Here is a 27286-nt window from a genome sequence, read left to right as displayed (position 1 = left end):
TTACATGAATCATACTCTAACAAATATAGAAAAGGAAATCAACTCCTATCTATTTCCCTGTCCGCCTCAATTACGATGGAAACCTCACCGTCCTCCTTCCCATCGGCATACTCCCTGTTTCATCGGCAATAGTCTTCAAGTCTTCCTTCATCGGCATACTCCCTGTTTCATCGGCAGTAGTCTTCAAGTCTTCCTTTATCGGCATACTCCCTGTTTCATCGGCAATAGTCTTCAAGCCTCCCTTCATCGGCATCGACAATAACACCTCCAACCTCATCGGCAACGCCCGAGTCTAAATCAACCTTTCCATCGACCACCACCAGCTATCGGCAACCATCTTTACAAGCTGGCTTTTATCGGCTATCAGAATATACAGTAACTTTCCCCTTGCCGATCAGTCCACTCCGATCATTTTGACACGTGCAAAAAACGGTGTCAACATTTAGTCACCAAGAGGTAGCTAAAAGTGACTAAAAGTGGTTCCAAGTGACTTTACTCTCTTTCTCTCTCATCTCCTTTTCACTTTTAGCCTACTTTTAGCACATGGATCCAAACAGAAGGTCACTAAACTTTAGATGGGTGATTAAAGAAACCAAACAGGCCCTTAGACTAAACCTCAAATAAGTAGCTAAAGTGACTAAACTTTAGCAGGGAAACCAAACAAACCCTAAGGCCTTGTTTAGTTGGCAAATTTTTTTGGGAATGGTACTGTAGCACTTTCTTGTTATTTGGCAATTAGTGTCCAATCATAGTCTAATTAGGCTTAAAAGATTCGTCTCATGAATTTCGTCTAAACTGTGTAATTAGTTTTATTTTTTATTTATATTTAATGTTTCATGCATGCGTCCAAAGATTCGATGTGACGGAGAATCTTAAAAAATTTTGCAAAATTTTGGGAACTAAACAGGCACTAAATCTAATCATTGCTAGAGGAAATCAAGCACTCTTATATGGTCTTAAAAGTATTCTGCCACCTACAGGAGCCAAAAAATCGTGGTGTGAAATTCAACAGTGCTTGTGCACCCTACCGTCGGGTACTGGAGTTGCTCAATGTCCAATGCTGAAAGTTTAGCCAACCTCGTTGATCCTGAATTAGACTACAGAGATCACGACTATTTTCAGTTATATAGTTATGCTTCTCACTGCACTATACAGTAACAAAATTACATTTGCAAAACGGCTTGGAAAAAAAAACGACTCCCTCCATTTCAAGTGATTCTAATTCATCATCTGAAATGTTTTTTTTAGAGAATCTAGATTCTATGAAACACACGTCTCTCCACATGAAAAGTGGGATTCCCACTTTGTATTTCAAAGCATTTGTTTAAAGACTCACATTTCCAATATACAAACTCAAACTCTTTAACTTGAAACACCAAATTTCAACTCAATACTGTCAGAAAAATAAATTGTTCACTAGTTCAATGGCTAGTGACATTCAATCCATAAAAAAAATGCATGGAAATCATATAAAAAGCTAGAACCTAGAAAGAAGACATATCTCTTCCATAAAGGAATTGAGTGTGCCGCTTGACGCTTAACCAACCCAATCAGTTTCACCAAACGCATATTTACAAGGACTTCGTCCAACCTGACCAGTTGCATGCTGGTAACTCGATCACAACAAAAACGTTCACAATCACAACACTCCACCCTCAGCTACAAGAAAACATCAAAATGCACATATAAATCCCTGGATAGTCCTAAATGGTTAAATTTGCATCTCAAAACTGCCAAAGCTGAGCTGCATTTGCATCAGAATTCACAACACCAATACCACAAACATCAGAAGGTGATACACCAAACCGCTAAATGTTCCAACAACATCGTGGATCCGGCGGCCACCACTCCTGGGCCTGGCCCTAGTCACCGCCACTCCACCTGCCCGGTACGCCACACCCGGGGTCCACCCAGCAGGTATGGCGTTGCTGGCTATGAGTACCCGGCCTGAGCTGAAAGTCAGGCGGAGGTGGAACGGGCCATAAAGGGCAGAGCCAGAGTCGAGCCTCCAAATCGCACCCCACGAATGCTGCATCGGCACCCACTGCCCTGCCGAGCTCTGCATGATGTCGACGGCCGAAAGATCGCTTTCGCTGTCCTCATACTCGATGAGCACAGCCAGATAGTTTGGGTTCGAGCCAGAGTCAACAGAGAAGGTTACATCAACTCCAGGCCATTCGCACTGCACACTGTATATCCATATATGCATGCATCGTGACAAAGGTCAGCATAAATAAATGAGTTAAAAGACATGGGATAGTTGGTTGCAAGCAGCCGTTTTTGGTGCAGCTAAGTCCACGACCATGAAGAAAGAGTGTACATACCGAGTGTATTGGATTTGCAGCAGGCCAGCAGCACGGAGTTGATCAGCCATTCCAGGCTTTGCCATGGCACCAAATGCAGTCCCACTCATGTCGAAGTGGGCTCCCTCATTTAGGCACATGCCATCACTTGCTTGGCTCAGGCATGGGCCACCGCCAGGACCCTGGTCGGTGATGACAACAGTCACCGGGTAACCAGAGCAAGCTTGATTGCTAGAGCATACCACCTGATGAATCAGCATTTCTAAATGTCAAATAGCAGCTATGCACACATGCAATAGCCTCAATCACAAAGAGGCACACACACCTGATAGCAAGAGCCACATCCATTGCCAGAGTCATAGATGAAAGGGCTGCCAGCAGCAATCAAGGATGAGAACGGTGGTTGGTCGACAGCATATTGGTACCCACATGCACCACCTACAAAGGGTGTAATTGAGACATGCATGCATTAGAAATTAACTATTCAAGGCGCACACCAGTTTGAGATGAGCTATTATATGGTGACTGTTGAGACAAGGGATATTATGTAAATATTACCTTCACTTCCGGCGCCGTTAGCATCACCATACCACGTAGCTATGCCAGTGGTCCAGCTGGAGAGCTCACGGCGAAACTCAATGGAAACAGAAGGGTGAAGGTGCGAGGCAAAAGCTAAAATGGCAATGAAGGAGGACAAGAGCTGAATCTTGGAAGCCATACTGAAATCTGCAATGTGACAACAAGCTACGACTGATGAATTTGCAAGGGGAGAGAGAGAGGGGGGACAGGTAGAGTGGTGTTAGTTACGTGATGTATATTCAGGGAGCAATTGATGTAATTAACCAGATGGTTAAGGACAAAAGAACAGGGTTGCTCTTTGGGGATATCGACCCGCTGTACTTAACAGTGCAGTTTTCTGTTCTTTTTTATTATAACAAGAAATTCATGATTCATCATCATCAAAATAATAAACCCATAATCAAAGGTTAACTGGGAGAAAATTTAGGACAGCCAAACAGGTATGAAATAGCTAATGAGATATATGCACATTCAAACAAAGATGATGATATAACACAAAAGGCATGCAGCCAAGAATTGTTATTCAGATCTTACAGAGTAGAAACCAATGCACCACAACAAATCCTATGTTATGATATTTCATTATTGCGGAACCATGAGTAGTCTGCAAAGGATCTTATTCAAAGATACCTAACATCATCCAACATAATATGACAGGATTATGAATTGATACAGCAAACCTCTGGGAGATCATTAATTTCTAGTTTTTACTCTGAACAATCACTTCTACCTTCACAAGAGTATCAACATGACCTCCACAGCTTTAATTGGATTCAGATGAAGTTTCATGAACTAATGTTAGTCGCCTCTTTATCCTAATGTGTTATTCTATTCCGCATGTCCTCAGAATTTGATAGTTTCACTTTCTCAACTTGAGTTAGTCACTATGGTCAAAATACATAAACGCATTCTAATGTGTTATTCTATTCCCTTATCTGAACTTTCACAAAAGCTATACTGATATCAAATGTTAGAAACAGAAAAGCAAAGACAATTAAGCAGTATTTTCTTCTTTAATCCCACAGGATGAAGCACCATTTACATACCATGGTTTATAAAAAGAATGAGGTATGCCTAATCAATTTTTATTTTATAAATTCAAACATTTATGCACATATTTAGCATAACAATGAGTCAATGATCTTAGCATGTACTCAGGTTTAGATAAGGTATAAAGAAGTCAAAATACTATGTTGATAAGATGACATCGTTACTTTCTGTCACCTCTGAAGAAATAGATCTAGTCATCAAGGTAACAAAATAAGCTTCATCACATCATAAGAGAAAAAGGGAAATGAAGAACATACAAATATTCACGTATTGAAGTTACTTCATCTTAAAAAGGGATCACTTACTCGTTCTACAATAATCTAAGGCTTATGCTAAGAAGCAACTGTACACTGGACCATTGTAGCCAAATTCGTTGTGCTACCTTCTTTATGGGCATCACTTTGCATATATCCCTTAAAATTCTCCCCTCACGTCATCCACCCCACCACCACCATCACCCCATCCCACCCAGATAGAACTAGCACCACACCACCCTTCGTACTTGATAAATAGGGGAAGGGGGATTGGGGGGGGGGGGGGGGGGGGGGGGGGGAAGCATGCCATTCTTGCTCAAATTAATCTCTAGAAAGAAACAACATCCCATATATGTCTCATCTCCTTTCATGATTCTCCACGATGATGCCAGTTTCTAGTTCTTGCTATGGCTAGCTACCTACACAATGTTCTGGAATATCATCATGCCAACAGACTCCAAACCCTACAGAAATTGCAATCCTCACCATTTGGTGGTTTGAGAATTGAGATGAATGGGTGAATTTCTATCTCATTGTACTTTTACATTGAAACCTCTAGGTCACATGATAGGAATATTTGAATACATCTATCTACATATATTTATACTTTTTGACAACAATTGATTGACGTGAACATTGGCTAAGGACCTTAGCCTTTAACTGAGATCATTTCAACTTCAACACAACCGGACACAGGCCATATTTTAACCATACTGCGATTTTGATCTGCTAAAGTGTTAGATGCCGCTTACATTACTACAAGCATCTGGCTATCTGCTATAGGTTGAATGCCAGATTTTGCTGCAGACAATGCAGCTTTCACACTCCCTACTTCCAACTCACCTCGGATACCAGTATGGCAAAAGTTGCAAAACCACATTAGTCCTAATCAAGTCTGAGCTCCAGATATCAAAATCAAACCTAACCCAAGGTGGAGTCAATTTGCTGGTTCCTCAGAAAACAAGAACCAATTGAATTGTTTGTTCTGTATGCATCCTGAAGCATCATTTTCGAACACACAGATACGGATATGGACTTACATTAAGTTCTTACGGTCTTGTCGGCCGGATTTGGACGCCACCGCGCTCTGCGAACCCACGCTCCCCTGCACACGAAAAATACAGTTCAGTACACCTGTCATATACACCAAGTTAGAATTGAAAGATGAGGAATGAGGAACGCATCGCACCGGACCTGGTCGCCCCGCCGCAGCAGCGAGTAAGGCCCCTGGCGCTGAGGAAACGGGAAACCACCCCCAATGTCAGCAAAGCCTCAAGCGCACCAGCCGTGCATCAGGCAGATCTGAGGCCGGAGGATCCCACCCGCGCTGCGGGGCAATTGGCGGCTAAAGCCGCGGCACGCAACGACGAGGCGGCCGCCATTGGGGGCTGCGGCTTCGGCCTAGGTGTGGATACTGGAGAGGAGACGGCTTTACGGTGCTGTAATGAGAGGAGAAGATGGGCTCGGAGGAATGTGGGCGGCGGCGGTGCAGGAGTGGATGCGGCGGCGGCGAGCTGGCGAGGGGAAACAGACAGGGACACTGCGACGGGCAGAGTGGAGCTTGGGAGAGCGGGGGCCGAGACCCGAGAGGGGTCGGAGTCGGAGGAGGGAGCAGAGGTTTATGCACCTTTTTTTTTTTGGGGTCCTTTTGATGAAAGAGAAAACAGAACAGGCACCCAGAAGACGGAAAGATGACATGTGAGCCCGGACCGGAGGATGCCGGGCCTGCCGGCCCACCATCTCCGTGACCATGTCACAAGGACTTGACGTCAACTCGTCAAGGAACTTTGAACTTTGGTTCCCAAAATAAAACACTCCATCCATCCTAAAATAAATGTACATTTTAAATTTCAAGAAGTCAACAGTTCCAAACATAACTGAATATACCAAATGTAATAATATTCATGATACCAAATAAAACTCATTAGGTTAATCATATCATACATTTTCATATTAGGCCATGTTCGCTTGAACTTATCAACCATAGTATAGTGTTTTTCTCTCACAACAAATCAGCAAACAGTATTTTTAGCCTAGTTTCTCAGCGAAACAAATAGGGCAATCTATTTGGATATATAAATGTTGGTATTATTTCATATAATTGTCAGACTCAAAGTTAGTTGACTACTCAAAATACAAGATGGGTACTTATTTCGGTACAGAGAGAATAAGAGCGTTCTTGATCTGTTACTATTGGAAGTATTAAGTGTCAAATGTTGATTTTCTTTTGGTTTTATTAACTTTTATTAAGGGATCTCAGTTAGGGATCAAAGAACATTAGAACTAACTAGTGGGTTTTTATTTAACTAGTGTATACGTTGACATTACATAAGCTAGGTTTGGAGAATTGCATCCTTTTTATAATGGAGAGAGTAACTTCTTCATCGATTTTTTTTTAAAACTTCTTCACGAACTAAAAACATGTTTGGATCAGTTGGAGCTAAAAATTAGTCTAAATAGCTAGAGTTGGCCAGCTAGTTGTCTAACAACTAGTAGTAGGCTTAACTAATAGATTAGGCGATATATTAGCCCCTTGTTTTGGATGAGCTAAAGCTAATTTAAGCTAAACATTAACTAGCTAACAATTAGCCCAAAACATCGAAACAAACCCTGAATAGTTTGAAATCTAAAGATGATCTAAGTTTTAAAATAACTATGTATTTATTTCCTCATTTCTAGATTCCAAGCCACTTTAGTTTTGTCCTAAATCAAAAGTTCTCGTTTATAAAAGACACCGGCTTCTACAACATCAAATTCCTTTCACTAAATTCACTATGAATTATTGGAATATATTCTCGTTTTCATTTATTTAGTATTGTTGATGCTAGACTTTTTTCAAAAAGTTTGGTCAAACATAAAGATGTTTAACTTGAACAAAAATTTATTTCAAGAAACTTAGAGCAAAATTAAATAAATTAACTAACCAATGAGGTGAGTATGGCCGCCTGTTACTTCGAGGGGCGAGGGCCGTGCCAACGAGAATATGGCACCAGCCGAAGTGCCAAACACAACATCACTGCATCGGTGCCTGGAAGTGGAAGCTGGAAAACGGTGGACGTGCCAGGGAAAAAAAAGGAAATTATTTCCGTGGCCCTAAAAAAAGTGTTGCTTAGTTTCTTGAATTTTTTTTCTCGAACTTGGCTATTTGGCCCTAAAATGATTTTTTTTGTTTATTGGCTCTTTTGTTAGTTTGATGGTCTAACGTTGTTAAGTTATATGTGAAATTACTCTTTTAGCCTCGGCGCAGAAAGCAACAATTAAACAACCTACAGGTGCACTATACAGGTCTTTTAGGCTGCCTATTATCAATAATTTTTTAAAATAAGGTACAATATATTTTTTGAAGCATGGAATCATTATTTTTTTTAAAAAATACCTTTTTGAAAATAAATCTACCTTAGCTTATAAAAAAAATATTATGTCTTATTTTGGAAAATATATATAAAAATAATGATTACATACGGTGAGAGTGACCCGATGCAGACTCCACGGAGCAGATATGCAGATTTGCCCTGGCAGCGAGCAAATGCGGCCGTGCTGCTGCTCGATAAGAAATACAGTAAGAATTTGCAGCAAAAGTCCGTTGTCTTCAGCAATCAGCACTAAGCTACTGCTTTGTCCTTTGATTAGTCAATTCCATCTGCATCCTTGTATTGCTTCAAAATTGTTTGGGAGGTGAGACAGCTTCGTGACGCATACAGGAGAACAGCAAGCTAGCTAATCGGCGTGTTCGCTGGTTGATTTCTGGACTGATTTGCGCTGGCCAGTACTGGTTTGTTGTGAGAGAAAAACACTGTTGGCTGATTGAATAAGACCGGCTGAAACCAACGAGAACAGGCTAAATAGCCAAAACAATGAACATGGCGACAGTGGCCTCTGACCTCGGCAAGCCCACCACCTTGCGTGATGCCAGCCTGCCACCGTCGTCCTAGCCGACGACCTCGAAGCCGGCGAGGACGACACCGGCGAGGCGGCGACTTCACCCTTTACACCAAGAGCCCGTAGCTATGAGGAACTGAGGATGGTCCCCACCATGTCCGATGACGCCACCGCCAAACCCGCTGCTCCCGCCGCCGCTCAGCATGACCGGTGCGTTCTCCCCGACTGGCGCTTGGTGAGCATGTCGGCCACAGGGATGCTGCAGAAGGCCGTGGAGTTGGGCGCCATCGCCGAGACGGCGCTCGGGGTTGCGATCGCCGCCGCCGCCGCCGCCGAGGCGGACGTGCGAGAACCGCCGCTCAGCATGGTCGGCGCGTTCTCTCCGGCTTGCGCCTCGGTGAGCATGTCGGCCACAGCTCTACTACCGAAGGACGCGGAGTTGGGCGCCATCGCCGAGACGGCGCGCAGGGTTGCGATCGCCGCCGCCACCGCCGAGGCGGACGTGCGAGAGGCGCTGGAGCCTGATGTTTCTCGTTTTTTTTTCCCGATGGTTTTAGCCCAAAACACAAAACATGTGTAATTTTAGTGGGCTCACCGGTCTTCCAAGCAACGATTTTCATCTTGGACTAGAAAATAATTGCGGCCTGTAATTTACAGGGGGTTTTGGGTAGATTACCGGGCTTCCAAACATGCTCTAAATCTAATGTCCTGCTTTTGCACTTCCCATCTGCCTGCATTAGCTACATAGCATTTAACATTTCTAGCTTTCATCAAGGGTCAGATATTGTGCATTTAGCAGGTAATATTGGAACAAAAAGAAACGTAGACGGATGGTACTCGCCTTGTGGTGCGAGCTTTTGGGGGTTTTTTTGGATCAATAGAGCTAAAGACCACAAATATTTTGTTTGCATTTTCAAGCATCAAAAGCAAATAAGTTTAGATGGAACATCTGGACCTGCCCCAACTATTGTAGGTCACATTCACCTGTGTGGAAGAGATTATGTTGTAGTACATGGTAATAGTCTATTTTCCAAACGTTTTTTTTTTTTGCTTACTACCTTCAACTTAATATGGCATTGACATCTACGGTGGGTTAGATTTTGAATGTTTCAAATCAATGTGCATAAAAACCATTTGAACCAAGGAGTGTGCAAGGGCAAGTAGTTCTAAGGAAGAAATAACAAGAATATTTCTGTGTCTCTGCAAGGTATAAACAGAGGCAATCTTCAAGCTGCCAGACCACGTGGGAGTCAGCCAAGTTTAATCTCTACTAGAAAGGATATTAGTGGAAATGTTGGTTCCAGGGTATTTCTAATGCAATTTGGCCCTTTGTATGTCTTTTCAATGTACACATTTTTGTTCAGCTTATTAACTGCATCTCTTACTGCAAACCATCAACTATATGATACAATTTCCAATTTGGTATTTCCTCAGATAATAAATCACTAGTATTCTGTAATCAAGCCACTATGTGTTTTCCTTTCCCTCGAGAAGGATGCCGGCTACAAGTTCCATCGAATCTACTCCCATCCAATCCATTTCATGACGTGAGAAATCCATTTTGAAGATGTTGGCTCAATCACGAATCACTCGTTCCCAATCTTTTGTAGCGTATACCCAAGTGGGTATTGATCTCAAGTTCTCAACATTGTAATCAAATTTGAAGCATGAGGCCCTCTTAACAAGAAGCGTCCCTCTTAATTAGCAAGAAGCTATCATGTTACACATTACATTTCATTTACTTTGGTAAATGTCACTGCCTTGGTTAATACTTAAACACCAGGATCATTGCACCATCATTTTTTCCTAAGATAAAATAGTTTTTTTATTCAATAAATATACTTCAACTAATAGTTTGGTATGATTTATATTATAGGGATTCATGTAAGCTATCAACCTTATGTATATGCTATTTCTTTTGTTCTAAAAAATTGCTCAAATTTATGATAACGAGTTACCTTGCTCCAGAAATTACTCCATGTTTTTCCTCCTACCGATACAGGGTGAAAATTAACATCAGTAAGCATTGTGGACAGCTAGAAACATCCAGAGGCTGGTTTAGTCCAGCAGGGGCGCAAACTTTTGGGGGCACAGCAAAGCTGCGCCTGTTTTCTAGTGGGAATTCTGCTTTGAAGGAAGGAGGAACTTTGATGGAGAACGGGAAGGTTCGAGAGTACTCCACGGAAGGTGCACAGATTTTTTTATCTTACTAGATATATGCCCGTGCGTTGCACGGGATAACGAATTTATATCCATGTGTACAACGATGCAGGTGTCTTATGGTTTAAACAAACATATTAACAAATTTTTATCCATGTCTATGACGATGCACATAGCTTGTGGTTTCGACGAACATATTAAGAAATATACAAATTTGATTACATAAAGCATATTTTTTGATCTTCATAACCTATATCGTGTAGATTTGATTTATAGAAACCTAATAAAATTGGTTTTGTTTTAAAAATACTATTTGTGTGTTTATTATTTTATATTTTCAAAAATTAATAAAAATCTAATTAATACTCGTGCATTTGGACACTAAACTATTTCTAAATTCTCCAGGTTTTTCTTCTTCTATGTGGACATAGTAGACTAATGTGCCACGTTGTTACCTGCGGGTATCAAGCGAATCACCACGCAACGGACTCGTATGTTACGTGCGACCATGAGGTCTATCCGTTCTTCCCACGACACGTCGTTCCTTCGCTCCTGTTCTCGCAGGAGGGCGAGCGCGGTGTAGACGCGTGGCCACACACGCACAAGGCAAGCGGGGTGTAGACGCGCGAGCACACGCGCACGAGCATGCGTTGACGGGCGAGCGGGGCGAGTGTTTGCAGGTGCCCACTGCCGGCGGCATAGGCTGGAGCTAGGGCGCGCACACGCGGGCGAAGCGGAGCAAACGATGAGCACGTCGCAGAGCGCGGTAGGTGTCACGGCCGCCGCCGCTAGCCGAAGCTCCTCTGCTGCTCCAAGCCGGCTAGGTGGCGGCAACCACCAAGAGAAACAAGAAATCCGCAGCCACAACGATCCCCAAGTGCCACTAGATGCAATCACTCAAGCAAATGCACTTGGACTCACTCCCAATCTCACTATGATGATGAATCAACGATGGAGATGAGTATGAGGTGTTTGCTTAGGCTCACAAGGATGTCAAGTATGTCAAAGTGCCAAGAGAGTGAGCCCCAAGCCGGCCAAACACTATTTATAGACGACCTCAAAAGAAAGAGCCATTGAAGTCACGCAGAGGTGAGCGGACTCACTGACCGGACGCACACCTGCGTCTGGTCGCCAGCGTCCGGTCAACCCTGGCGTTGTTAAAATGTTACGCTCACGATGTTAAAGAATGATCGGACGTGCCCCTGGAAACAACCATATGCACCACAACGTGGCGTCCGATCAAGTACAGAAAGGCACCAGAGACGATTTCTGTTGACCGGACGCGTCAGGTCACGAGTGACTGGATGCGCTCTGGAGTCCAGTCCTCACTTCATCTCTCTGTCCGCACAAACCCTGCCGATGTCAGCGTACGTTAGCCGTGACCTGTTGCAGCCCCTGCGCGTCCGTTCGCTTCTCTGCTCCTACGTTCGATCGTGCCACCAAATGCCACCTCCTCTGGTTAGCATGACCGGACGCACGGCCAGCGTCAGGTCGCTGCATCCAGTTGCTTCTCAGCGCTCTTGGCCAGAGACTTCACCACGGCTATAAATGACTGGACGCGCCCGGTCACCCCGCGGACAGCGTCCGGTCGTGGACCTTCTCCTCTTTTTCTTTTTCTAAGTCCACAACCGCTTCTCCCTTGCTTCCAACTCGCTAACCACAAAGTGTAGAACTTGTGTGCACGTGTGTTAGCATTTTTCAAAGCATTTTACTAGGGTCAAAATTAGCACACTAGGTTCCTAAATGCATATGCAAGAATCATGTCACCTAGTGGCACTCGATAAACCGTTTAGCCAAAGATTTCCCCTCTTTATAGTACGGCTATCGAACCTAAGTCACTCACACCCTCTATGGTGTCTTGAGTGTAAAACAAAAACCTATCTTATACCTTTGCCTTGATCTTTTTGGTTTTTGATTTTCTCTTTCTTCTTTTCCAAGTTGAGCATGATCATCACCATTTCATGTCCACCTTCATCACCATGGATCTCATCTTGCTCGATCACATGGAATGGACCACCTTATCTAATTCACTCACTTAGATCAAAGGTTAGTCCTAGGTTTCATCAATTATCCAAAACCAAATTAGGGCTTTCAACTTGGAACAAGATAAATAGTAGCTCAGACCTTTTCATATCATACCCGTCAATTACCTAGACTTAGATTAAGCATATGCTACCCACGAGTTTCAAGTTCAGAGTAAATCCTTACATCGAACCAGTCTTATCCAAAACTCGGGAGAATTCAAGACTGAAAACTAGGTACTTGAAAGGAATTACAACAGAGCAACTATTCATCATTTCCATTGCACGAGATTATCTTCAGAGTCCATTTATTTATTCAGCTCTTAAAAATAGAAAACTAGACACACACCTTTTTTTTTCAGATCACACCTTACTAATATATATATATATATATATATATATATATATATATATATATATATATATATATATATATATATATATATATATATAAAAGACAAAGATAAATTTTTATTTTGCTTTTAGTTATGCATCTTTTTATTATTATTTTTTAGCAAATGTAGAGCAAACTTGAGAATAACAAAAGGAAATAAATACTTAGCTAAATACATGGAGGATGCCTTTCCCCCAAGCTGGATGTTGGCGTGGTCGAATGTTGAAGTTGAATGATCCTTCTCAGAGCAGATTTGCCAGCAGATGCCCTTCTCGTCTCGGGATAGAATGAGATGAAGACAATTCTCAGAGCAGATTTGCCAGTAGATGCCCTTCTCGTCTCGGGATAGAATGAGATGAAGACAACCGGGTGAACTTGCTCTTGATCTTTGTGCATCATCATCACGGCAAGGGTTAGGATTTTTAAGTCCGCCAGACAGGACTCTTCTCCTATCTTGTTCATTCTTTTAGTGCATCTGTCGGTCCCGGGGACGGAGACCTTGATGGTTACACCTCTAGTGATGGTGACTCAGATGATGTCACCTTTTCTTTTCACACCTACTTTATCTGTGGACTGGTCTTATGCGGAGTAGGTTCATCTTTTACAAGTTCTTCAGGTTCTTCATCTTCTTCCCATTCATTCCTTGGGGGTTGATTCCTTTGGCGTCGGGATGGTCGTCTACTCCTCCTAGAGCGGGTCTTCTTTGGCTGTTCATAAGTGGTATAACTGTTAAAATAGTAGCGTACCTTCTCTCTAGGGAATTGGAAGTGGATTTGTCCAGATCTGACGTAGATGATCGCGTTTGTGGTGTTGAGGAACAGTCTTCCAAGGATGATGGGTGTGTCATCTTATTCACCCATGTCTAGAACCATGAAGTCGGTAGGGGCATAGTGATCATGTATTCTTACCATGACATCTTTCGCTATTCCCTCAAGAAATCGGATTGATTGGTCTGCCATCTGCAATTGCACATATGTAGGAAACAAAGGTTCATCACTAAATAATTATTCATACGTTACCTTGGACATTATATTCACAGTCGATCCAATGTCACAGAAGGTGTTGTCGAAGATTCTTTGTCCAATGGTACACTTGATCGTGGGTACGTCTGGATCATCCTTCTTAGCAAGGAATGGTGAAGTGAGGAGGTAATCGTACTCTGATTGGAGTATGTTGATCATGTTGACTGATTCTTCTGGTGATTTCCTGGCTTTGTTCTTTCTTCTTCTGTTGTTCTTCTTCTTAATCACTGTTGTTTCTTTGGGTAGGTACGGCGTTTGTGGATGCCCAGGAGACTGCAATATATGATTCTTGAAAGAAAACTTCTCCTTTTTATCCTTGATTGTGAAATAGATCTTGGCACTGTCCGCGTAGATGATGGCTTTTGTGGTGCTTAGGAAAGGTCGGCCCAAGATAATGGGTGCCCTTACATCTCCACCTATTTCTAAAATCACAAAATCTACAGGAATATATTATTGTCCCACTCAAACAATGGCGTCCTCAAGAACTCCCTTGGAGTAGCAGAGTGACTGATCTGCAAGCTGCAAACGCATATTTGTTTACGACAAAGTATGTCTATTAATTTTATCATAGATTACCTTAGGCATAATGTTGACACTTGCTCCGAAGTCACAAACAACTTCTTGGAAAATGTGAGGTCCAATGGCGATGGGGATGACAGGTCTTCCTGGACCGCTCTTCTTTTTGGGCAAGGTATAATCTATCCACCTTTCCATCGATGGTTGTATACAATAGTATGTTGCGTTGTGAATATCGACAAGATTTGTAGTTTCTAGATTTTTTGGTTGCCCCGGAATCTTACCTTTGTCGGTCAGAGGAACAGCAGCAGCCAGCTAAGCTATTTGCGATTCTATCATTTTGTTAAAGCTATACTGGTTCTTAATAGCAGAGGAGAGGTTATTCATTCTATTATTTATATTTTCTAAAACTCTATCATTGGAAGCTAATTTTCTAGACAAGCCCTCCATTATTTTGGCTTGGCTAGAAATCAATTCTCTCAAGGGTGGTTGATTGAAATTATTGAAATTATTACCTTGAGGGTTACCTTGATAATTACCTTGGTAGTTCGACCTCTGTTGCTAATTCCATCCTTGACTTTGTTGATGACGAAAGTAGTTGTTATTGACGAAGTTCACATCCTCATGAATTTCAGGGCAGCTGTTCCCTGAATGCCCAGTGTGTCCACACTTTTCACATGTCATGCGGGAATCATGAATGTGCATGACTTCTTGCTTGTTATTGGCTTGGTCTTCAAGCTTCTTCATCAGCAGGTCCATCTTGGCAGACAGCATGTCTACCGCCTTGAGTTGATGCATACCTCTGCCTCTCTTACGGGGCTGAAGACGTTCTTCATTCCAACCTTGGTTGGAGGCCATCTTCTCCACAAGAGCTATGGCAGCTGGTGTGGTGAGTGATAGGAATGCACCTCCAACAGCAGCATCCATAGTCTCACGGGTACTATTGGTTAACCCATGGTAGAAAGTCTGCATGAGTAGCCAATTCTCCATCCCATGATGAGGACATTCTGCAATGTAATCTTAAAAATGTTCCCACGCTTCAGGGACAGATTCATCATGTTGCTGCTGAAAACTTGAAATTCTCCCACGCAGAGCATTGGTCTTACCCGTGGGAAAGAACTTGGCTAGGAAGGCAGTGGAGCAGTTATCCCATGTAGTGTTTCTATCTTTGTTGGCGTAGAACCATTGCTTTGCCTTCCCCAAGAGTGAGAATAGGAAGAGACAAAGTAGTATGGCATCTTTGGTCACTCCTTTAATGGTGAAAGTGCTGTAGATCTCCAGGAAGTGTTGGAGATGTGCACTTGCATCTTCATGTGCCTTCCCACAAAACTGGCTTGCTTGCACCATGTTGATGAGAGCTAGCTTGAGCTCAAATCCATTATCTACAACATCGACTGTTGGTCTAGTATGGATGTTGGCTGTAGTTGGAGCAGAGAATTCATGGAGAGTCTTGTTAGTCGTAGCTCCAAAAACTGGTGTTAAGCTGCGCCTTGTCTGGTTGTCTTCCAATTCTAAAGCTGAGACTTTCTTGAGTTTGGCTCTAGTTCTCTTGATTAATGCTTCTAGATCTTCAACGTAGTTTGTCCAAAGGTCAAAACCAGTCATACATTACCCTACATAAGATATGAAAGTAGACAGAACAAGGATAATCCTATTTGAGCAGAGGTTAATGGTTATGTCGATCACATCAATAAGTATAAGTTTATTAATACTTCCTTTACCTAGCTACCTTCTCCGACAACGGCGCCAGAAATGCTTGTTGGTATTTATTAACTTGTCACTTGTTTTAGTAGTCACCTAATGTATATCTATATCTCTTAACATTACTTTACTAGGTTGTCATCCCTAGTGATGATGCTAGAGATGCTTGTTGATACTACTTAGCATTACTACTAGAATAATACTAAGTAGCTCTTTATTATTTTATATGACTAGAAAGATTATATAGATATGAATGAAAGAGATCTGCAAGCGCATAGATAATATACCTTTGTAGCACTTCACCTGGGAGTATTCCTGGTATCGTTATTTATATTTTTACCATAAGGAAGGTATGGCAAGGACATGTATTGATAACTTATGCTATTGATAGAGAAGTAAACTATAACCAATATTCTACTCACAACAGGGGTAAGTCAAGAGGTAAATGTATATATGAATGGTACATAATAACTAATCATTGATCACTTACAGTACTCCTTTCTATGGCATTAGCATGATTAAGTAGAATATTAGAGGAATAATTCCTAAGTCATTCTTAATTATAAGTCAAAGCATACATTGATTGGTGCAATTACACTTAGTAATCATGGCTAAGATCAACTTCATATCTACACATAAGGGATATCACTCAGGAAGATTAAAAACAGAGCTTGTCTTCCTTTGTAACTAGATCCTACTTGTCCTATATTCGGGGAGTGGACTACAAAGTTCTCGACAGGAGTCTCACATCCGCGATCTACCACAAGACTCAAAATATAGGGTGTATCCGCAGGTAAACAACGTATAAGCACCACACTTACATAATGTCGACCACTCACCCCGCGTACACCAAAGCGAGCGCTATATGAACTTATGCATGAATATGTTGATAATCCAACTATACTAAGCATATAATCAAAGTAGACAATGAACATGATAACTAGGAACATAAACGATATGAATAATAATGCTATAATAATTGTAGCAAACATATAAAAGTAATGAGAGATACCAAAGAGAGAGGGGTACAAAGATTATACCAAACCATGCTCTTGACACGATCATGAATCCAAGCAAAACCTGCTTGCCTCCCTCTAGATCTAGCCTAACTAGCTATGCCCTAGAATATGATGGACCTCTGAGGATGATTAGGGTTTTTGTCTTCTCAAATAACTTATTCCCTCAAGGGGGGTGTTAGGGGCTGGTATATATAGGCCAGAGCATCAATCCTGAGCCCTTGGATCAAACCGACTTGAATAAACGGCGTAGATGCAAACCTTAAGGCAGTGGAGAACCAACGTAGCAAGGCGGAGGCTGACAGGTGGGGCCTCAGTCCGGCTAGCCTGAGGGTGGGACTGGCGGGCCCCACCTGGCATCCTCTCACCCTCCGCTTCGGTGTGGTGTCCTCTGGTGTCCTCTAGAACCTTCTAGAGTTGTTTATCCCACGGATAATCGTGATTAAGTTTGACATCTAGGTCCACCTTGACGGTTTTCTGGACAAACCCTGTAGAAAATATAGATTCACCAAAACTCATGGAATTTGTTAGTTTAAACCCCCAGACCTTTGTTGGTGATCATATTTATGCCCTTATACAAGTTATATTGACGGTTTATAATGTTTGTTATCCATCGTCAACAATAGCCAAAACCACAACTTAAGGGCATTTTGATCAGTTCACACAACATGGATCTCCATGCCACCATAGCCTCGAAGCTTGGTGCCATGACCTATTGGCACCAAGACGTGTTACGTTGACGTCGTACCCTAGGGTCAGATTTAGACGCACAAGGATAAATCAGAATATTTTTTGGAAGAATGTTAAAAAATAAGAAATTTGTCCTACAAAACAAAAAAATGATATGTGAGCCTAGAGGATGCTAAGCCTGGTGGCCCACCATCTCCGTGAACATGTGATAGGATCTAGATGGCCAGAGGGGTGAATAGCCTATAAAATTTTTTCTACAAATTCACAATTGACTAGAACAAGTTGATTAGTAGAAAAGATGGTGCTAATAGCTACTAGTACTTGCTCTAGCTCTAATTCACTCAATGCAAGCCTCCTACACAAAACTAGTTGCTTGGTCTCTTGGTTGGAACACACAAACAAGCAATCTACTACTTCCAACTAGAGGCTACAACTAACAAGAACTACTAACAAAAACAACTACAACTAGCTCTAGCTACCACTAGGCTACAGAAGTAACAAGGCACACTACAACTACTCAAAAGAACAAGTATAAAAGTAATGAACAAGTGAGTAGTGAGCAAACCACATAGGACAAGTGATGATAAGAGATTTATCCCTAAGGTTCGATAGCTTGCTAGCAACCTACGTCCTCATTGTGACGAGTCCTAACTTGGTGATTCGTACGCTAATTGGATTCACACGTCAAGCCCACTACACAGGTGCCACAAGAATCACACAAGAAGTTGCACTCCAACTAGCCATGATTCCACTAAAGTTGCTCTTTTTGCGAATCTCCTACAGGGAATCAGCATAAGAGCCCCTCACAATGAATCGATTGGAGTCAGCAACAATCACCAATGTCTCTCAACGATCTTCCACTACCCCCAAGTCGTCTAGTGAAAGGTTCTTGTTTGGTTTTGGTAATTGAGTGATAACCTAGGTGAACTAATATGTGTTTAAGTGAAATACACAGGTGATTAGTCCACAAGAACACTTATGTGAGCAACACATGCCATGGAGGTGAAATGGCTTGGGTATGTTGAAAAGCTCACATAAGTGATGAAGGAGCTCATTACACATGAGACATGACATGGAGTCATGTGACTAAGGTGGAGAAGATCAAGACAAGCCTTGGCTTGATGGACCGATTGCAAGAATGAAGGGCAAGTCGAGGACTTGGCACCAATGCACCGATATAATGGAGAAAAGCAAGTGAGGTCAAGATCACTGAACCAATATGGTCATGGGATGATATGAAGTGGATCATATCATTTGTTGATCAAGGTTGGTGCATGTGTTGCATCAACATTGAAGGAGATAAAATGGAATGCGCAAGGCAAAGGTATATTTGTAGGGCATTTCATTTCACTGGTCATAGGTGTGTAGAGAAGTTTATGACCGGGTTTAGGATAGATGGTTGTACTATCAAGAGGGGCAAACTTGTTTGTATTTCGATCATCTAGTGCTACTCGAGTGACCTAACTTTGCATCATTACTAGGATCGAGTGGCATGGTGAAATGAGTGATAATTCTTTGAAAAATGGTTGTGAAAATGCTAACACACTTGCACATGATGGTGTACACTTGGTGGTGTTGGCACATTTGCAAAGCAGAAGAAGTTGGAGAAGTTTTCGAGAAACTTGAGTTGAAAAATAGAAGTGATGGTCCTTGGATTGGAATTCTATGTTGATCATTGTGCTTTGGATCAAATATGCATGTGGGATGTGTAGCCGTCTGCATAAGCTTTCCAAAATGTCTAAGATCATCGAAATCGGACTTCGAAGCTAAGAGTTATAGTCGTTCTAGCGATAAACACTCTATGATAGGACGCTGCGACCGGATGCTAGCAGAGTCCGGTCACTAGTGACAGGAAGCGTCTAGTCATGTCTGGAACCTCTCTGGAAGTGACCGAACTCTAGGAGAGTTGATTCCAGTGATAGATGAAAGTAGAGTCCAGTCAATTGAGCAGAAGCGCACAGAAGGTGACCAAACCCGGCAGCGAGTCCGGTCATCATCGACAGGATGCGTCCGATCACATTTTTCACATTCTGGACCTCTCTGGATCACGATTGGACTCACAGTTTAGAGAGTCCAGTTGTTCTACAGGCGAGTCTATTCATCACTTAACAAGCACATGTTTGTGAGATGACCGTTGGAATCACACGGCTGAGGTTGAACGCAAGTGACGCATGGCTGCATCCCAGTGACCGGACCCTAGTACAAGCGAGTCCGGTCGAAAAGTGCCCGATGAAGGGGTACAACGGCTCTATTTTCTTAGGGGCTATAAAACCAAGTATTGGCCAGGCTTGGGCTGGTTGCTGAGTACCCTTGAGCCTTGATGGCTTGTGTAGGTGTGGTTGGGAGCCCTCTAACTCACTTGTGCTTGTAAGATTGTGAATCGATTGTGAGTTTGTGATTCTAGCGCGATTGCATTGAGAGATTGCATCGAGTGGCACTAGGTGTTCGTGTTGCAAGCCGGTGGTGCTTGTTACTCTTGGAGGTTGCCACCTTCTAGATGGCTTAGTGGGTTGTGGCTCCATCGAAGCACGCAGGAAGATTGTAAGGTGCTCCGGAGAAGGATTGTGAGGGGTATTGTGCTCGCCCCATGGGGATCACGAAGAGCAACTCTAGTAGAGCGTGTCATTGAGTTACCATCACTTATGGGTAGGTTCTTGCAATGCCCAACGTGTGGGCTTGTGAAAGGTCCTTGTTTGGTTTTGGTAATTGAGTGACAACCTCAAGTGGACTAATTATGTTCAATGTGAGATACATAGGTGATTAAGTCCATAGGTACATGTGTGTGAGCAACATATGCTATGGAGGTGAAATGGCTTGGAGATGTTGCAAAGCTCACACATGTGATGAAGGAGCTCATTGCATATTAGACATGACATGGAGTCATGTGATCAAGGTGGAAAAGATCAAGACAAGACTTGGCTCAATGGACCGGTTGCAAGTGTGAAGGGCAAGTTGAGTGATGACATGGCACCGATGGACCGAGGCAATGGTGAAGAGCAAGTGAAGTCAAGACCGATTAACCAACAAGGTCACATGGTTATATGATGTGGATCATATCATTTGTTGATCAAGGTTGGTGCATGTGTTGCATCAATGATAGAGGAGATGGAATGGAATGCGCAAGGCAAAGGTATAACCTTGGGCATTTCATTTCACCGGTCATAGGTGTGTAGAGAAGTTGATGACTGGGTTTAGGATAGATGGCCGTACTATCAAGAGGGGCTAACTTGTTTGCATATCGATCATCTAGTGTCACTTGAGCGATCTCACTTCGCATACGTGTTAGGATCGAGTGGCATGGTGCATTGAGTGATTAACTCCTTGGAAAATGTTTGTGAAAAGCTAACACACATGCACAAGGTGTTGTACACTTACTGGTGTTGGCACATTTGCAAAGGAGAGGAAGTAGGAGTTGATGTGGACCAACTCGGTGAAGAAAAGGAGGCTAAAAGAGGTCACTGAAGGTGACCGGACGCAGGCCTCGGCAGGACCTGCGCATCCAGTCAGTTGGTGGTGCTCTCGGTCTGCCTCTATAGCATGACCGGACACTAGGTTCAGACACTGGCATGGAGTCTGGTCATCACACGAAGAGAAGGAGCTAGGCGGCTTCGCGACCGGACGCTAAACAGTGTTTGCGATCGGATGCGCAGGGGCTATGTCAGGTCATGGCTAACGTACGCTGATGTAGCCATGGGCAGCAAGGCAGAGGAGGACTGGACATAGGAGCACGTCTGATCAGGTTGGATCTAACGCATTCGATCATGATTTGGCATCTCTGGGAGCTCTAAAAGCTCTAGTTTGGTTTTGGTGAATTGATGAAACCCTAAGTGCTAACCTATGTGCTCTAGTGGTTATGTGATAGGTAGCACTTTCCAAGTGGTGGAGCAAATGAAGATCATGGTGATGGTCATGGTGATCAAGTGCTTGGGCTTGGAAAAGAAGAAAGAGAAAAACAAAAAGATCAAGGCAAAGGTGAAACTTGATAGGAGCTTTTTGGTTTGGTGATCGAGACACTTAGCGAGTGTGATCACATTTAGGATCGATAGCCATACTATTAAGAGGAGTGAAACTCATATCGAAATACGGTTATCAAAGTGTGTAGGATCTCTGGTTGGCCTAGAGGGGGTGAATAGGCTTGTCAAAACAAACACTCAAACTTTTATCAAATTCACCCAGCAGCACTGCCGCTCTGGAGAGCAGCACTGTCGGATTGTGGCACTACCGGGCCAGAATAGCGGCACTGCCGCACCTATAGACAACTTTGAATCATAGTTCAAAATCCATGAATAAAAACTTAGATGGGAGAAATTTCCTATCTTACTGTAGGTATGACAATCACTGATCAAGAGCTAGAAGTGGTAGGAACACCACACACAAGTAGATCGACTAGAAACCCTAGAAATCACCTCAACCACAATATGTCATGCAAGTAATGTAAATCAAGAACAAGTGACACAATGATTTATCCCGTGGTTTGGCTCGCCACCAAGGCTTGCCTACCTCCATGTTGTTGAGGTTAGCCACTAAGGCTTAGGGCTTTCTAACCCTTCCTCATTCTCAAATCAAGAGACTTAACTCTTGAGATGAGGGGTGAGTTTACTAACTTCAAGAGATGGTTACAAACCTCTCAGGGCTGCCACACAAGTTGGCAAGCTCCATGGGCGATGCTCTAGCCGGCTAGGAGCCAAGCTCCAAGAGTAACAAACACAATCGCCGGCTAAAACATGGACCAAGTGCTCTTTAGAGTTGAGGGAATCAATGGAGCTGCTCTCTAATCGAGTTTTGGACCCTTTTCCCTCAAGGATTGATGGGGAAATAAATGGATTTGCTTGGGGCTTGAGGTCAACAATGGAGGGAGAGAGAGAGCTCCTACTCTGTTTTGAGCATGTTGAAGTGAGGAAGAAGAGGCAGATAGCCGTTAGGGAGGAAGGGAGAAAGGCATATATACCCTCCCATCCCCCAACGGTCACCGTACCCAAGGGGTCAGGTGAGATGGAGCCCATGGCCTTGAGGTCGGGCGAGATAGAGCCCGCGGCCTTGAGGTCGGGTGAGATGAAGCTCACGACTTTGGGGTCAGGCGAGATAGACCCCGCACCCAAGGGGTCAGGCTAGACGGAGCCTGTGGCCTCGAGGTTGGGCGAGATGGAGCCTACAGCCTCGAGGTCGGGCGAGACGGAGCCCATGACCTTGGGGTCGAGCGAGACCTTTTAATGCGTCTTGAGCCATCCGGGGAAGTCAGCGTGGGTGCTAACTTCCTTGTGACGCAACTCAAGTGTGGCAGTGCCTCTCTTCAAGTGCGGCAGTGCCGCACCACATAAGACAGCAAGAGTAATACTGAAGTGTAGACTGTCTTGGCTATGAATCTAAGGATGCATGTGGTTGTTTAAGCACTTGGTAGCACATATTAGCTTAAGCATTGTGTCCCCTTTATAGTATGGCTTTTCCTATACTCAAATGCAAAATATAAAAGAATGTAAACCTCCTTTGAGTTTGAAGCCATCTACATTTGTAATTGGGGGCTCCTCCATTTCGTGTAGCATCCTTGAATATAAATTCGCTGCTTGTCATCTCGATAAACCTCATTAGTTCTCTAATTGCGTGGTCATTATCACCAACACCCACAATTTGGGCTTGATTGCACTTTCAAAGTGCCACTAGATGTTTTAACTCATTGCATATGCATTTAGGATCTAGTGGAGTGCTAACACCCTTGAAAATGTTTATGAAAATATGCTAACACACGTGCACAAGGTGATACACTTGGTGGTTGATACATTTGAGCAAGGGTGGAGAAGTTGGAGAAGTGGAGAAGTTGTCTTTCACTGAAAAACACTGACCAGACTCTACTGTCGAAGTGACCGAACACAGGGTGGTGAGTCCGGTCAATTATAAAATCATTGGCGCGCTCAAGCTCAGTCTGGTGGTTGACCAAATGCTGCATAGTCTTTGAGACCAGACACACAAGGCCTGTGACCGCGGTCACAAGTGACGTACGCTGACGTAAGCAGTTTGGCGAGCGAGAAGAGGACCTAATGCTAGGCGCATCCGGTCATCAATTCGACTCTCTAGAACCTCTCTGTAAACGACCTAATGCTGGGAAGCTACGGGGAGCAACGCGTCCACTCATTCGGTGTAGGTGTTGGCACACGCGTGGGCTAAGCTACGGATCGGCGTGTCCGGTCCTTGTGACCGTGCGTCCGGTCATGACTTAACGCGAGCGCGGGAGAATATAGTCGTTGAGATCTAGCGGCACTCATTTGAAGGTGAGGACGCGTGGCGTGCATCCGTTGACCGGACGCTGGCTTGGGTGCATCCGGTCACCCTGACCAGCATGTCCGGACGATGCGCAATGGGCTGCTCTATGAGCCTAATGGCTCTATTCATGGGGGCTCTCTATTTAAGCCCCATGGCCAGCTCAAGCTCACTCTCTTGGCCATTTGCATTGGCATGGCAACCTTATGAGCTTAGCCAAAGCCCTCCCACTCATCTCTATCATTGATTCATCATCTTTGTGAGATTGGGAGAGAATCCAAGTGCATTGCTAGGGTGATTGCATCTAGAGGCACTTGGTGTTCGTGTTTCGCAATGGGATTCGCTTGTTACTCTTGGTGGTTGCTGCCACCTAGATGGCTTGGTGCAGCGAGGATCATCAAGCGGAGGAAGGTGCTTGTCTCTGGCTCCGATCATGGTGATTGTGAGGGGTTCTTGTCCTTTCTCCGGTAGAGAGCCAAAAGGTATCCTAGTGGATTGCTCGTGGCTTGTGTGATCCTCATCTTGTGTTGGTTGTGCAGCACCTGATTGATGGTTTGGCGTGTGATGCCAATTAGCGCGTGAACCTCCAAGTGAGTGAATCACCATAATGAGGACTAGCTTGCCGGCAAGCAAGTGAACATCGGTAAAAAATCTTGTGTCATCATTGTCCAAGGATTTCATTTATTATCTTGTGATTGATTGTGATCATCTTGTGATTGGCTCACTCCTCGACACGTCGGTATAAGTCATCACTACCATCTCTTGTATTACATTCTTAGTGTTGCTATGCTCTTTAGTGTAATTAGTTTTGAGAGCTAGCTTGTGTCGGGTCTAGTGGCTAGTGAGACTCTTTAGTTAGTCTTTGAGAGCTCACTAACTTAGTATAGTGACTTAGCAAATTGTGTGCTTAGAGATCATAGTCACTAGAATTGTGGTAGGTGGCTTACTTTTTAGTAGGCTAGCGCAACACTCGATTCACCGTTTAATTGTCTAACATCTTTGCTAAGTGTTATTGTAGAAATTTTAAATAGGCTATTCACCCCCTCTAGCCATTAGGACCTTTCAAGCTCTCTGTTGCTGACCGGACGCTAAGGCATGGTGAGTCTAGTCAAGTTGAGTAGCGCGTCCGTTTAGTGGTTGCTGGCGCGCGCACGAAGTAGCCGTTGGTGGCAACGGCTAGTTCAAACGGCTAGTGACACATGGCATTGCTGAAACGACCGGACACAGGGACCGACGTGTCCGGTCATGTGGACCTGCGTGTCTAGTCGATGCGCAGAAGGCCTAGTGAAGGGATAACGGCTCTATTTGTTCATGGGGTTATAAATAGAGCACTAGGCCAGCCTTGGGCGGTAAGCTAAGCACCGTTGAGCCTTGGTGGCCTGTGTAGGTGTGCTTGGGAGCCCTCTAACTCATATATATTTGATAGTGATCATCCGATTGTGTGAGTGAGCGATTTCTAGCACGTTGCATTGCGAGACTGCATCGAGTGGCACTAGGTGATCGAGTTGCAAGCCAGTGGTGCTTGTTACTCTTGGAGGTTGCCACCTCCTATATGGCTTGGTGGCGAGTTCTCTGTCGTGAAGCACACAAGAAGATTGTGCGGTGCTCCGGAGAAGGATTTGTGAGGGGTACCATGCTCACCCCGCGGGAGCCACGAAGAGCAACACTAGTAGAGCATGTTGTAAGGAAAATGGACCCTAGGCCCATTTACTTTGGATTTTGGTGTTTGATGACCAATACAACCAAATTGGACTAATGAATTTGCAAGTAATTATTTTATAGTTCAATAGGGTGCAAACGTGACTTGGACGAAGGCGACATGATGATCCGATGATCAACACCTTAAGCAAGACCCTAGAAGCGCAAGAGAGGATCTAAGATATCAAGCAAAGTCCAAGAACGAAGATAGGAACCAAGCCAGACGCAAGATCATGAAGAAACAAGTTCCACAGAGGTGAACGGACGCGGCCCTATGAGGACCGGACGTGTCCAATCAGTTGCTCGGCAACAATAGGCGTCAGCAGTAGTGACCGGACGCTGAGCGAGGCAGTGACCGGACTCACGGACTTCACTGTTCATCATCGCGGCAACAACTCAGTGAGGACTAGACGCAACGGCACTGGATGACCGGTCACACAAAGTGCAGTGTCCGATCATGTCCAGAGAGGTTCTAGAGCAGTGCAAATACGACCAGACGTGTCCAATCGATGATGACTGGACTCGGCAGTGCGTTCGATCTCTACATGCATGCTCAATGATCGAGACGATCAGATGTGTCTGGTCAGGATGACAGCAGTGTCCGGTCAGTAGCAGAAAGCTAGGTTTTGCCCCCAACGGCTACTTTCTCCATGGGGCTTATAAATAGACCCCCAATCGGCCATTTGAGATGTTGAGAGCTGAGGAAACATACCAAGGGTGTTGATACACCATTTTAGTGATCTCCACTTGCATAGTGCTTAGTGATTCATTAGGTGATTAGCGTAGGTGCTTTGCGAAATGCTTAGGTTGATTAGACCACCGCTTATGCGCTTGCTCTAGGTTTAGGCCTAGTGTTTAGTGAGGTTTGCACACCTCTTATCACTCGGTGCTTGCGCGCACCATTGTTTTACATCGGAGGGGCTTGTAGTCTTGCGAGATCACACCAACCATGTTTGTGGTGTGGCCGCCATCGTGTATCGGAGGGAACAAGGCCCATGGTGGTTCAGCCGGAAGCTTGATAGTGAAGACGGTGGGAGTGGTCCAGAAGAGGCTTGCTATAAGGCACACCGGAGACCCACTTGCGCGTGGAGAAGTCCTAGAGCTATCCATGTAGTTACCCAACTAGGAGCTTGGCCCTTGTGAGGGGCTCCAATGGGGACTAGGGGGAAGCTTGCGTGCTTCTCGATACATCTGTAAAAATACCGAAGTCATCGACGGGAGTTTGCATATCTCTACCTTACTCTTTAGCTTCCGCATTTACATTGCAATCTTGGTTTGTGCTTTACTTTCCTAGCTTAGTAATAGGCTAGTTGATAGGTTTGGAACCTAGATTGCATAACTCCTTTTGCGATAGAGATAGCAACACACCTAGCAAAACCATAGTTGCACATTTAGATAGTTTATCTTTTGCATAGGTTTTGACTAGGTGAAATTAGAGGCCTTAGAGTTAGAGTTTTAAGTTGCCTAATTCACCCCCCCTCTTAGGCATCATGGTACCTTACACATGTCATTGAGCTACCCTCACCTGTGGGTAGGTTCTTGTGTGCCCAACGTGTGGGCTTGGCGGGTGATGCTAATTAGCCGCCGAACCACCAAGTGAGCGATCGACACAACGAGGACTAGCGTGTTGGCAAACATGTGAACCTCGGGAGAAAAATCACCATGTCAACCTTGTTCTTCCCGTTGGTTTGCATTCCCCATACACAAGCTTGTATTTACTTTTTATACATTGTGCTTGTGTAGTTGCTCTT

The 27286-nt window shown here is 43.9% G+C and overlaps 2 protein-coding genes and 1 non-coding gene across 5 annotated transcripts; 2 read left to right on the top strand and 1 right to left on the bottom strand.

The window, feature by feature from the left end:
• Positions 1–1508: 1508 nt before the first annotated feature.
• Positions 1509–5782, bottom strand: LOC136472153 (expansin-B12-like). Of its 3 annotated transcripts, none has more exons than XM_066469889.1 (6): positions 5376–5782; positions 5227–5291; positions 2862–3029; positions 2629–2741; positions 2325–2548; positions 1509–2189 (listed from the first exon to the last, which is right to left on the bottom strand). In XM_066469889.1, the coding sequence occupies exons 3-6, from the start codon at positions 3019–3021 to the stop codon at positions 1763–1765; spliced, it is 924 nt and encodes a 307-aa protein (XP_066325986.1). In that variant the 5' UTR covers positions 3022–3029; positions 5227–5291; positions 5376–5782; the 3' UTR covers positions 1509–1762. The 3 variants fall into 3 exon arrangements, with proteins under 3 accessions (XP_066325986.1, XP_066325978.1, XP_066325993.1); XM_066469881.1 differs by having other exon boundaries at positions 5381–5782; XM_066469896.1 differs by having other exon boundaries at positions 5240–5291; positions 5381–5782.
• On the top strand, positions 5351–8645 carry LOC136451757 (uncharacterized). The gene is made up of 2 exons (XM_066452452.1): positions 5351–5803; positions 8100–8645. Exons 1-2 carry the CDS (start codon positions 5351–5353, stop codon positions 8643–8645), a joined length of 999 nt encoding a protein of 332 aa, XP_066308549.1.
• Positions 8646–15166: 6521 nt separating this feature from the next.
• LOC136511244 (small nucleolar RNA R71) lies at positions 15167–15275 on the top strand. The gene has a single exon (XR_010772668.1). It is a non-coding gene; the product is annotated as a small nucleolar RNA R71 (small nucleolar RNA).
• The last annotated feature ends 12011 nt before the right edge of the window (positions 15276–27286 follow it).

The sequence above is a fragment of the Miscanthus floridulus genome, chromosome 1 (genome assembly GCF_019320115.1).
Source record: "Miscanthus floridulus cultivar M001 chromosome 1, ASM1932011v1, whole genome shotgun sequence".
NCBI classification, from domain to species: Eukaryota; Viridiplantae; Streptophyta; class Magnoliopsida; order Poales; family Poaceae; genus Miscanthus; species Miscanthus floridulus.
This window is presented reverse-complemented; position numbering and strand designations above follow the sequence as displayed.

Excerpts from the sequence above, each read along its gene's own strand:
- LOC136472153 (XM_066469889.1), bottom strand. The coding sequence starts at position 3,021 with ATGGCTTCCAAGATTCAGCTCTTGTCCTCCTTCATTGCCATTTTAGCT. Across the intron at positions 2,742-2,861 it reads TAACGGCGCCGGAAGTGAAG|GTGGTGCATGTGGGTACCAA; the intron begins GTAATATTTACA and ends CACCCTTTGTAG. Across the intron at positions 2,190-2,324 it reads CTGCAAATCCAATACACTCG|TGTGCAGTGCGAATGGCCTG; the intron begins GTATGTACACTC and ends ATGGATATACAG.
- LOC136451757 (XM_066452452.1), top strand. The coding sequence starts at position 5,351 with ATGAGGAATGAGGAACGCATCGCACCGGACCTGGTCGCCCCGCCGCAG. Across the intron at positions 5,804-8,099 it reads AGTCGGAGGAGGGAGCAGAG|CCTGCCACCGTCGTCCTAGC; the intron begins GTTTATGCACCT and ends GCGTGATGCCAG.